At 36.4% G+C, this 12,229-nt stretch overlaps 1 protein-coding gene across 5 annotated transcripts in view; it reads left to right on the top strand.

The window, feature by feature from the left end:
* SMCHD1 (structural maintenance of chromosomes flexible hinge domain containing 1) overlaps positions 1-12,229 on the top strand; it is a 151,793-nt gene that overhangs the window by 76,691 nt on the left and 62,873 nt on the right. For all 5 annotated transcript variants that reach the window (XR_007136643.1, XR_007136645.1, XR_007136644.1 and 2 more), the window contains 6 exons: positions 1,828-1,967; positions 2,583-2,717; positions 4,900-5,127; positions 8,619-8,767; positions 9,507-9,595; positions 10,157-10,275. Coding sequence is in view for 1 of the 5 variants with exons in the window: in XM_047793835.1 (XP_047649791.1) it covers positions 1,828-1,967; positions 2,583-2,717; positions 4,900-5,127; positions 8,619-8,767; positions 9,507-9,595; positions 10,157-10,275 (860 nt within the window). In the remaining 4 variants the exon portion in view is untranslated. The remainder of the gene's footprint in view (positions 1-1,827; positions 1,968-2,582; positions 2,718-4,899; positions 5,128-8,618; positions 8,768-9,506; positions 9,596-10,156; positions 10,276-12,229) is intronic.

The following is a 12,229-nucleotide window of genomic DNA, read 5'->3' as shown; positions in this document are numbered from 1 at the left end:
CAGAGTGAGAAGTACATGTCCTTGTAAAACACCTAGAACAGCACTTGGTTTGTAAGTTTTAGCTCTGATATTAACAATACCCCATCATACCTATGTCCATATATGACCTTTTCTTTTTTTTTTTTTTTTTGGTCTTTTTGCTATTTCTTGGGCCGCTCCTGAGGCATATGGAGATTCCCAGGCTAGGGGTCCAATCGGAGCTGTAGCCACCGGCCTACACCAGAGCCACAGCAACGCGGGATCCAAGCCGCGTCTGCAACCTACACCACAGCTCACGGCAACGCCGGATCGTTAACCCACTGAGCAAGGGCAGGGACTGAACCCGCAACCTCATGGTTCCTAGTCGGATTCATTAACCACTGCGCCACGACGGGAACTCCCATATATGACCTTTTCAAATGCTTTCACTGAAAAGAAACATATTTGCTATGTCCTTTAACAAATTCATATGGTTTGAGCTTTCCCTCAGGCATGAATTGATAAAGAGTAAAAACTGGCCCATTAGTATAAGAAAAAAATTGTTATATGTTAACACTTATAATGCTTTTATTGTAAGAAGTTGGCTAAAATATAGATTGCTCAAATCCACTCAAGTGAAATTCTTATTAACCAGATGGTTCTGACATTTTTTGGGAATTTGAGAGCAAAGGTAGTAAAGTAGGAAGCGAGACTGTGTAGCGATAATGGTTAAGAGGTTTCAGATTACAAATTGGGACTTAACCCGAATCCGCCACCTAGTAGCCATGTGACCTGGACAGAATACTTACTTAATCTCCCTGGATCCCAGTTTCCTCATCCATAAAATGAATATAATAATATTACATTCTTGATTAAGATAATTGTAAGGATTGTGAGAGTAGTGTTTAAACTTAACACATTGCTTGGCATACAGTAAAAAATTATTAATTAATATTATTATAAATTAAAATAAATGTTTCCATAACTGTTTGTTGTAAACTTGAGTTACAAATATATAAGAAAGTAATTTAAGGCGTTCCCATCGTGGTGCAGCAGAAACGAATCTGACTAGGAACCCTGAGGTTGCAGGTTTGATCCCTGGCCTCACTCAGTGGATTAAGGATCTGGTGTTGCTGTGAGCTGTGGTGTAGGTCGCCGTCGCAGCTTGGATCCTTCCTGGCTGTAGCTGTGACGTAGGCTGGCAGCTGTATCTTTGATTTGACCCCTAGCCTGGAAACATCCATATGCCACAGGTGCAGCCCTAAAAAGCAAAAATAGAAAGTAGTTTAATAAACTTTTACTTTTTTTCTTGCTTATGGAAGGTGGGTTTTTTTGTTGTTTTTTTGTTTTTTTTTTGGTTTTTTTTTTTGGCCTCCCTGAAGTGTATGGAGTTCCTGGGCCTAGAATCAGATCTGAGCTTCAGTTGCGACTTGTACAGCAGTTGTGGTAATGCTGGATCCTTAACCAGAACTGTGCCAGGCTGGGGATTGAACCTGCATCCCCAGTGCTCCAGAGACACCACCCGTTGCACCACCATGGGAACTCCTCCTTACTTTTATTCTTGAATACTTTTTTCCAGAATCTTTTTAAGATTTTACGTGTAGTGGTGATTTCTAGCATGACTTATCACTGTGTCTTAGCTTTTTGCATAAAACTAAGTATAGACCAAACATTTATTCAGTTGAGACAACTCTAATCATGTATAGAATCTATGTATTTTGGGGACTAGAAATGTTTAAACATTTTATTTCTTGGCATTATTTAAAATATATTAAGAAACTTGAAATGTTAAAAGCTGTGTCTTTTGTTATTTTAACATTTCGGTTTTAGAAGCTTGAATCTCTATTTCATTATATAATATTCTGGTAGGTCCCCCTCGTCGATTGAAAGTGAAACCTGATTCTGAAATTTTAGTTATAGAAAATGGAACAGCTTTCCCATTTCAGGTGGAAGTTTTGGATGAATCAGAGAATATAACAGCACAACCAAAACTGATTGTTCATTGTAAGGTAAGCTGTTGTATTAGAATGTATAGATTTTACTTTGAGTCCCATGGTACTTAATGGAAATCTCTATATCTTTTGGCTCCTCTGTAGTAAACCTTATATGGCATCTAGATTATGTAATGATTACTCCATAGAGAAACTAGTGGGGTATCTCATTGCCTGTGGTTTCAGCATCCCTCAGTCAATAAAGATGCCAGCTATGCCAAGTATTGGACTATAGAGTCCTTCCCTCTGCTTTCTTGGTCCATTTGCCTCATTTCAGGTGAAATACTTAATTTATGAGTAAAATGATGAAAATATCCTTTAGTATTGGGGATGGATGGATAAATGAATATGAGTAAAATACCGAAAAAGGAAAGGAAAACTCAAAGTAAAAAAAGAAAGAATAGAGGTTGAGGAAGTTGGTTTTTCTTCCAAAATGACAAATTTTATTTAGAATTTTATAAATTTACTTTTTTTGTTCAGAAATTATCTAGAATATTAGTAAATTATATTTAGGACTTTCTAATTTAAAGTCAGAAAGTAGCTTAATGAATTATTTGAAAATTTAAATAACAGTTATTAACTAATCTGTTATATTTGATTGAGATCTTAAATTATTTTATGTGCTTCCAATAGTTTTTAGGTGCTCCAAACCTTCCAATCTATGTTGTGGATTGCAGTAGTTCTGGAACCAGTATTTTATCAGGACCAGCAATTCAAGTTCAGAATATTAAAAAAGACCAGACACTTAAAGCAAAAATTGAAATACCTGTAAGTTGTTATTGTTACTCATTGGTATTTTATTGAGTCTTTATACAAATATTCTTTAACAGCTTTAAAATATTTTATGTAAAGTTGTTTGACTTTTTAAAATGAGATATTTGCAGTTTTTTTAGCCAGAGAGAAGGTAAATAATATTTTGTAAATAATATTTTGTATCAGGTATTATTTTCTTGATCACACCTTTTTCAATATCTGTAGCTATTGAGTACTTATTCCTAAAAGTAATTTTTCCTGCATGAAAAGGTGACAATTGTCAGTTTATTCTTTTTTCTTACAGTTTACACTTGTTTCTTAGAAAGTTCTGTAAATATTCCTATTGAAGGATATATGAACAATTAATATGTATGTACATAATTTTTGAAATAAATATATTTTTTATTAGCATTTTCATGTAGATTGCTGTGCTAGTATCTCAGTAAGATACTTGTTAATGGATATACATCATGGCTGAAGGCCAGGCCAGCCTGGCAGAGGGCAAGCAGTTGATAAAAAGCATTTGGTCTCCTAAGGTTGCTGAATGGGATAAGAAATACTTAAGTAAGATATTTAAATGTGATTTCTTCATAATGGATATGGTTGGTAGATGATAAATAACCTGATCAGTTGATTAACTGATGTTTTCCTACCAACTCTTGATCAGCTAACATATATTGAGCCTCAAAAGCATAAAAGCTTTTACTTTTTAATTAAAGTAAGATGATTTGACTTTATTCTAATTCTTTTCTTTTTGAGCTGGTTATTTGATAATCTTCAAATACTGGTTATGCATTTACTTTTTTCAATAATGTGGGCAGCATACTTTTGAGCATACTATCTTACAAAGGATAGGAAGATTCAAGAAGAAAAGACTTGGAATTAGGGAGGAATCTGGGCTTGAAAGCAAGAGTATATTTGTATATAATTATGTAAACACTACAGAGCAGCAACAGACAGAACATGAAGAATCCAGGTCAAGATAAAGATCAAGGTCTGTCTTGTAATATGCAGTTAGAAAATATTACCCAATTGTGATGAACATTGTACAACTATAAGTGTAATAGAATTCATGAGTAATAAAAATTAAAATTTTTTTAAAAGAAAGGAAAATATTACCAAAAAGCATGACTCTTAGTTTGAGTTAGGTAAATAAGATGTGCTTATAATAGGGGATGGGTTGTTTGTCTGATACTCTGGGGTAGAAATTTTAAATATGCCATCACTCATGTCGATGGGCTTCAGTAGAATGGATGACAAAGGAGACGTGAGGGAAATAAGACTGTAAAGGTATTTTAGGCTTAGACTTGTTTTGAAGTTTTTGTTTCCTATGGAGTGTATTATACCTAGATGATGAAATAAGTATGTAATATTTTAATTTTGCAGGCCTAAAGTCAATTTAGGTAGCATACCAGCTCATCTTTACTTACCTTTGGAACAGTGATGTACCCATAACAAATTATAAATATGCCCACTCACCCTTTCAGGCATCTAGAGTCCTTATATAGATAGCTACATGCAGCTCTATCCATTTACCCTAGTTTATAATGATTTGAAAAAGCTTTAGAAAGCTCATTAAATAATATATCTTACAGCAATTATTTGTCTGATTTTATGGAAAATTCTTAATTCCTCACACTTTTTAAGTATTCTTATTAATAAATGCTGGGGAGATCCCACTGCAGTGCAGTGGGTTAAGAATCTGGTATTATCTCTTTGGTGATGCAGACTGAATCCCTAGCCCGGCAGAGTCAGAACATAGGTCATAGCTGTACCCAGGATTTAGTCCCTGGCCTGGGATTTCCATATGCCACAGGGGCAGCTGAAAAAGAAAATAATAATAATAAATGCTGGTCACCAAGTTTGTGTCATATGATTAAAGCTTCACAGATCTGTAACACTTTCAAGTAAATTTTCAAATAAAGGGAAAGGAAATTCTTTTAAGTCCAGACATGCTAGTTTTTTCACATGTGACCACTGTCAATTATTTATAACTTGATGGCATAAGATATGGAATTATTAATAGTAGAGTGTCCGCCTAATGAGAAAACCTATGAATGTTAAGAGTATATAAAATGATCTCATAATATTGGAAATAAGTTCTTAAGCAGTATAAAAGATTCACCATTAAAGTGAAGAAGTATGTTTTCAGTATAGATATTATTCAGTATATATTTGTGTTTTCCTCTCTTCCTAGAGTTGTAAAGATGTGGCACCTGTAGAGAAGACTATTAAGTTGCTTCCCAGTAGCCATGTTGCAAGATTACAGATATTCAGTGTGGAAGGACAAAAGGCAATCCAGATCAAACATCAGGATGAGGTTAATTGGATAGCAGGCGATGTTATGCGTAATCTTATTTTTCAAATGTATGATGAAGGAGAAAGAGAAATCCATATAACATCAGCTTTGGCAGAAAAAATTAAAGTAAGTGTCTCAAACAGATTGGTTATTTCTAAGAATTTTGTACATTTTATGCTTGGAAGACTCTACATGTTTTTTTGGCTATCCTCTAAGAAGAAACTATCACAGAAAAATAGTACTCATTTACAATCACAGGCTAAGTACAATTTTATTTTTTATGCATTTGATTGAAATGCGAATTATTCATATGTGACAAATTTGTACTTAGAAAAATGATTTGGGGAGTTCCCGTTGTGGCTCAGGTGGTCAAGAACCTGACATAGTATCTATGAGAATGTGAGTTTGATCTCTGGCCTAAGTAAGAGGGTTGAAGATTATGGCATTGGGATAAGCTGCAGGGTAGATCACAGATGCTGCTTGGATCTGGTGTTGCTATGTCTGTGGTGTAGTCTTGCAGCTGCAACTCTGATTCAGCCCTCCTCCCCGGAACTTCCACATCCCACAGGTGCAGCCTTAAAAAAGAAAAAATAAAAATTATTTTGATACTGAAAATTTCAGTCCTGACAACTGTATTTCTGTGCTCACAATCAAAATAACCACTTTACCAAAGCAGTGTACTTGTAGCTATTCTGAAGGCACTAAATAAAAGGTCTGTTCAGGAGTTCCCGTCGTGGCGCAGTGGTTAACGAATCCGACTAGGAACCATGAGGTTGCGGGTTCAGTCCCTGCCCTTGCTCAGTGGGTTAATGATCCGGCGTTGCCCTGAGCTGTGGTGTAGGTTGCAGACGCGGCTCGGATCCCGAGTTGCTGTGGCTCTGGCGTAGGCCGGTGGCTACAGCTCCGATTCAACCCCTAGCCTGGGAACCTCCATATGCCGCGGGAGCGGCCCAAGAAATAGCAACAACAACAACAAAAAAAAGACAAAAGACAAAAAAAAAAAAAAAAGGTCTGTTCAAGGCAAATGGTAAAACAGTATTGTTAACTACAGACCCCCAATTGGGCCATTTGAAATTGGTGCAGCACTCTCTAAAACTGTGATCCTTGGAAAGTCAGTTCTCAATAGCTTCAGATGGTCCTCATAGAACTGCTGTCATCTAAATGTATCATTTGTACCTTGATAGCGTGAATCTCTATGATTAAACTTGAGCATCTCACTTAGCAGAGAACCAAACCAAAATGGTTAGATTATTATCGCATAAGGTAGAGAGTTCTAGTATTCTTATGGTCGATTGAAAGAAATAGTGGTCAGTCTGTGCCTGTTGCTTTCAAAGTATGGTTAAATCTGCTATAATGAAACACAGGCGTTCCTCAAAATCACTGTGCTATGTAAAATGATGCAGTAGTACCATGTGTGGCTCAGTACACCACAGCCAAGTCAACCAAGGTGCCTGGTAGGTTTTTGAGGTGTGTCATTTTGTGTATTCCTCCATTGCTTGTTTCAGCTGGGTACAGTTTTCTGTGCTCAACTTTTGTTTTCATGGGTTTTCAAAGTTGTATATAAGCAAAAGTAGCATTTATTTTATACTCTGTTCCCTAATATTTTAATTGCCTTAGAACAAATTTGCATTTTTAAATAAATTCACCTTAGAACAAAAAGTATTAGAGCAGAACTGTACTTTTTTCTCTGACGTGTCGAAGAGAAGAGAAAACTTTTGATCTTGTTTGAGAAAATAATTTTTTAAGAATCAGTGTTTCTTTAAGGGAATTAAAGATAACCCCCCCCCCCCATCTCTGGAAAGCCAACTTTTCTGGATCTTTATATAAGGGGTCCTAATTAACTAAAGTTTTGGAGAGTTGCTGTTACAACACAGGATGTAGAAATTACTCTTTGGTGCTGTTACATTCTATAAGCACCCTAAGTCTCCAAATATAGGATCCGATAATTTTTATTTTTTGTTTTTTTGTTTTTTTTGTTTTGTTTTGCTCTTTAGGGCTGCACCTGTGGCATATGGAGGTTCCCAGGCTAAGGGTCAAATCGGAGCTGCCACTGCCAGTCTGCACCACAGCCACAGCAATGCCAGATCTGAGCGGCGTCTGTGACCTACACTGCAGCTCACAGCAATGCTGGATTCTTAACCCACTAAGCAAGGCCAGGGATCAAATCCCGATCATCATGGATACTAGTTAGGTTCCTAACCCACTGAGCCACAACGGGACTCCCTAGAATCTCATAGTTTAATAAGTGTTCAGCTGACATTTTTTTTTTTGTCTTTTTGCTATTTCTTGGGCTGCTCCCTCGGCATATGGAGATTCCCAGGCTAGGGGTCTAATCAGAGTCGTAGCCACCAGCCTACACCAGAGCCACAGCAACGCGGGATCGTCACTCCACTGAGCAAAGGCAGGGACTGAACCCGCAACCTCATGGTTCCTAGTCAGATTCGTTAACCACTGCGCCATGACAGGAACTCTGACATTATTTTTAAAATCTTATTTGTAATAACCCTTGCTCCAGCCAGTTTAATTTTTCCTTCTTTAATGAGGGAGGGGATGGTTGAAGGGAGGCAAGTCATTTTAATGTCTATTCAGCAAATGTGAAGGTGAGTAGTTTAAAAGTGGTACCAGCAATGTGGCTTCTGAACTGATTACTTGCTTTCTCATGATAGTGTTTCCACATTTTAGTTTCTTATCAAGGTTAAGAAGAAACTTTGACTGGAGAGCCTGTTTCTGTATTTAAATTTCTTTCTGCCATTCTCTAAGCTTATGGCCTTCATATGACACATTTTTCCTCAGTTCTAGAGTTATGTATTTCTTGGGTTCCAGAGATTTTAAAACATGCACCACTTTATTGACAATAAAGGATATTAAATATTACTTTTATTAAGTTAAATGTATATATGCTTTAAAGTAGTTTGTGATCTTTAGAGAATTTTTCAGTATTGAGGAAAGTCAACCCAAACTGACCTGGGAATTCATTGAAGAGATAATACAGCTTGGGTGGGGGAAGAAAGTGTTGTGCAACTCCTGCTTGCTATTTCAATTATTAAAAAAGGAAAGAAAAAAAAGTAAAGAACAAAAGATGGGAGTTCCTGCTGTGGCGCAGTGAGGTAATGATCTGACTTGTCTTTGTGGTGTTGCTGGTTTGATCCCTGCCTGGTGCACCAGGTTAAGGATCCTGTGAGTCTACAGCTGTGGCGTAGGTTGTAGATGTGTCTTGGATTTGATTGATCACTGGCTAGGGGTCTAATTGGAGCTATAGCCACTGGCCTATGCCATAGCTCACGGCAATACCGGATCCTTAACCCACTGAGTGAGGCCAGGGATCGAACCTGCAATCTCATGGTTCCTAGTTGGATTCATTAACCTCTGTGCCACAACGGGAGCTCTGGAATATTTATTTTATTGCATGGAAATATATGACAACATCAACAGCCAAGACAAAGAAGATACTTTTTTTTATGGTGTTATATGAACCACCATCCTTTCTGGTCATAAAGAGACCTTTTCCTTGGAGGTAGAGAAGGATGGGTTATAATTTTAAGAGTCTTTAGTAAGATAAGTGGCAGGAGAGTATTAGGTTAAGCTTTATATTCTTAAATTTATACATTTTCTCCTAGGTTAATTGGACTCCTGAGATTAACAAAGAACACTTACTACAGGGTCTGCTTCCTGATGTACAAGTACCAACATCTGTAAAAGATATGCGCTATTGCCAGGTTTCATTCCAAGATGATCATGTGTCTTTGGAAAGTGCATTTACAGTAAGGTTTGTGGACAAATTATATTTAAAATTTAGCGTATAGCAGCAAAAGTGCTTTTCTCTGAAGTACCTAAGTCAGGGTTGATTTTTAATGGAGAAATTTTCACAGTTTGGGGAGAATCTGGTAGATTGTTTTTGGCATAAAGTTTCACTGAAGATGGTGATTAATTCTCAATATCGCAATAACCCTCTGCTTAACTGGCCTGCCAAGTATCTATAAGAACTAAAGGTTTCATTAAAGGAAAGTCTTCCTGGGACAAGCAATAGCGAAAATACCTGCAAAATGTTTTAATAATCATTTTCACTTTAGTTTCTCTACCTATTTCCATTCTATTCCAACACTTAGAACAGCTCCATGTTTGAGAAAAAAATTATAAAAATTGTCAGATGTATGACTCTTCAACTAGAGCCATATCTCTTGATGAATTGTTTTTACTTGCCCATCTGTTTTCTTTCTCAGGATTCTCATGTCGTAATTTCCTTTTAATCCAGCATAGATAGTAATGACCTAGCCTTTGTGTATTTATTTTTGAGGTCAGTATTCTCTACTCTCTTTGCAAGCTGTCTTTGCTCTACTTCTTGTTGTGTTAATAGTGATATTATATAAATTGAGTTATTTGGAGGGATATTATTTAAGTTTTAGAAAATGAGTATTAATATGGTTACTCTTTAGCATATTGAAACTACTTTACTTTTTTTCTATGATTAATGGTGTAAGGCCCTTTAACTTGTTAACCAATTTCAGACCACTTCCTGATGAACCTAAACATTTAAAATGTGAATTAAAAGGAGGAAAAACTGTACAGATGGGCCAAGAGCTTCAAGGAGAAATAGGTTAGTATGGCCTGCTTTCTTTAAAGCACTTCTATAATATGTCCTTACATCTGTGTTTTGGCATAAATAATCTTAAAGAAAAAGCTTTGGATTTATATACGATTAATGGTTTAAAATCCATTGTGGGAAAGATTGAAGTGTTTTCACTATCTTTGCTTATGCTAACCTTACTGAAATCACTTTGGCAAAAATAGCTTATTGAAAAGTGTTGACTTTTTTTAGAAGTAGTAACAGTTAATATTGAGTGTAAAGTAAATATATTAGTGGATTCATATGTAACCTGTATTTTTGTTATATCTAGAATATTATTTACTAAATTATTTCCTTCAGATAGTCATGGTAAAATATTTAACATTAGCATCATGTTAGATATGTAAGTGTGCTCAAGTAGATTCATGATACTTTTTATAGTGATTACAAAAGCAAATGTAATTATTTTTTATGAAAATAAACAACAAAGTTATAATGAGTTTTTAAGTATAATTTTAATTGTGTATATTTATGGATATCTATCTTTTATTAAATGATACTTTAAAATTGAACTTCCTCCCTCTCTTATAGTAATAATAGTTACAGATCAGTATGGAAATCAGATTCAAGCATTTTCACCAAGTTCTTTATCTGCCTTGGGGATTGCTGGGATTGGACTTGATAGCTCACATTTGAAAACTACTTTTCAGGTACGGCTATTTTCCATACACTTGGCTTATTCCAGTAGGTTTATATATAATAAAAAGTTTAGGAAAAACAAAAATAGAGGGATTTGGTATCAGTGTTAACAATGAAAAATTTAAACGTATTAAAATAAGTTTTGTAATGAAAAATTTTGAACATATGCAAAAATAGAATAGTATAATTCCCATAATCCCACTAATCAGCTTCAGTGGTCATCACTTTCCTCTTACCATATCACTTTGAAGCAGATTCCATACGTTGTATCATTTTATCCTTAAATATTTTGATATGTACATAAAGGTAGTTTTTCACATGGCTATTTGAATAAGATTTCTTGGTGCTCATTCCCTGCATTAAATAGAATGCCTGGGATTATACTAATTGTGAAAGTTTACAATTTTTTTTCCCATTTTTTTTTTATTACTCAAATGAATTTATCACATCTGTAGTTGTATAATGATCATAACAATCTGATTTCACAGGATTTCCATCCCACAAACCCAAGCACATCCCCCAACCCCCCAAACTGTCCCCTCTGGAGACCATAAGTTTCTCAATGTCTGTGAGTCAGCATCTGTTCTGCAAAGAAGCTCAGTCTGTCCTCTTTTCAGATTCCACATGTCAGTGAAAGCATTTGATGTTGGTGTCTCATTGTATGGCGGACTTCACTTAGCATGATAGTTTCTAGGTCCATCCATGTTACTAAAAATGCTGGTATTTCGTTCTTTTTATGGCTGAGTAATATTCCATTGTGTATATGTACCACATCTTCTGGATCCACGCCTCTGTCCATGGACATTTAAGTTGTTTCCATGTCTTGGCTATTGCAAATAGTGCTGCAATGAACATCAGAGTACATGTGTCTTTGCGAGTCGTGGTTTTCTCTGGATAGATGCCCAGGAGTGGGATTGCTGGATCGAATGGTCATTCTATCTTTAGTTTTCTAAGGAATCTCCATACTGCTTTCCACAGTGGTTGCACCAATTTACAATGCCACCAACAGTGTACTAGTGTTCCTTTTTCTCCACACCTGCTCCAGCACTTATTGTTGGTAGACTTTTGGATGACGGCCATTCTGGCTGGTGTAAGGTGGTACCTCACGGTGGTTTTGATTTGCATTTCTCTAATAATGAGTAACGCTGAACATCTTTTTCATGTGTTTTTTGGCCATCTGTATGTCTTCTTTGGAGAATTGTCTCTTTAGATCTTCTGCCCATTTTTCGATGGGGTTGTTTGTTTTTTTGGTATGGAGCTGCAGAAGGTGTTTATAAATTTTGGAGATTAATCCCTTGTCAGTCGATTTATTTGAAAGATTTTCTCCCATTCTGTGGGTTGTCTTTTCGTGTTGTTTCGGGTTTCCTTTGCTGTGCAGAAACTTTGAAGTTTGAGTAGGTCCCATTTGTTTATTTTTCTTTTTATTGTCAATACTCTGATAGGTGGATCTGAGAAGATGTTGCTGTCGTTTATGTCAGAGAGTGTTTGGCCTATGTCTTCCTGAAAGTTTACAATTTTGAAGTTAAATTGAGATGAGCTGAAAAAATAAGAAGCCTAGAGGAATTATTTCAGTTCAAAACAAGCAAGGAGGAGTTCTGTTATGGCACAGCAGAAACGAACCTGACAGTATCCATGAGGACTTGGGTGTGATCCCTGGCTTCACTCAGTGGGTTAAGGATCCAGCACTGCCGTGAGCTGTGGTATAGGTTGCAGACACTGCTCGGATCTGGTGTTGCTGTGGCTGTGGCGTAGGCCAGCAGCTGTAGCTCCAATTCAGCCCCTAGCCTGGAGACTTAAATACGCCACAGGTATTTAAGACAAAAAGACAAAAAACAAAAACAAGCAAGGAAATACGACATGTTCTCCTTGGACAGATTAAAGACAGCTTTCAGGAAAAGATGTTAGAGTTGAGCCTTCAAGGAACCTACACGCTAGAATAGATCTGGAAGGAGGAATTCTAAGGCA

The sequence above is a fragment of the Phacochoerus africanus genome, chromosome 8 (genome assembly GCF_016906955.1).
Source record: "Phacochoerus africanus isolate WHEZ1 chromosome 8, ROS_Pafr_v1, whole genome shotgun sequence".
Classification (NCBI taxonomy): domain Eukaryota; kingdom Metazoa; phylum Chordata; class Mammalia; order Artiodactyla; family Suidae; genus Phacochoerus; species Phacochoerus africanus.
The sequence above is the reverse complement of the archived record's forward strand: the minus strand, read 5'-3'. Positions and strand labels throughout refer to the sequence as shown.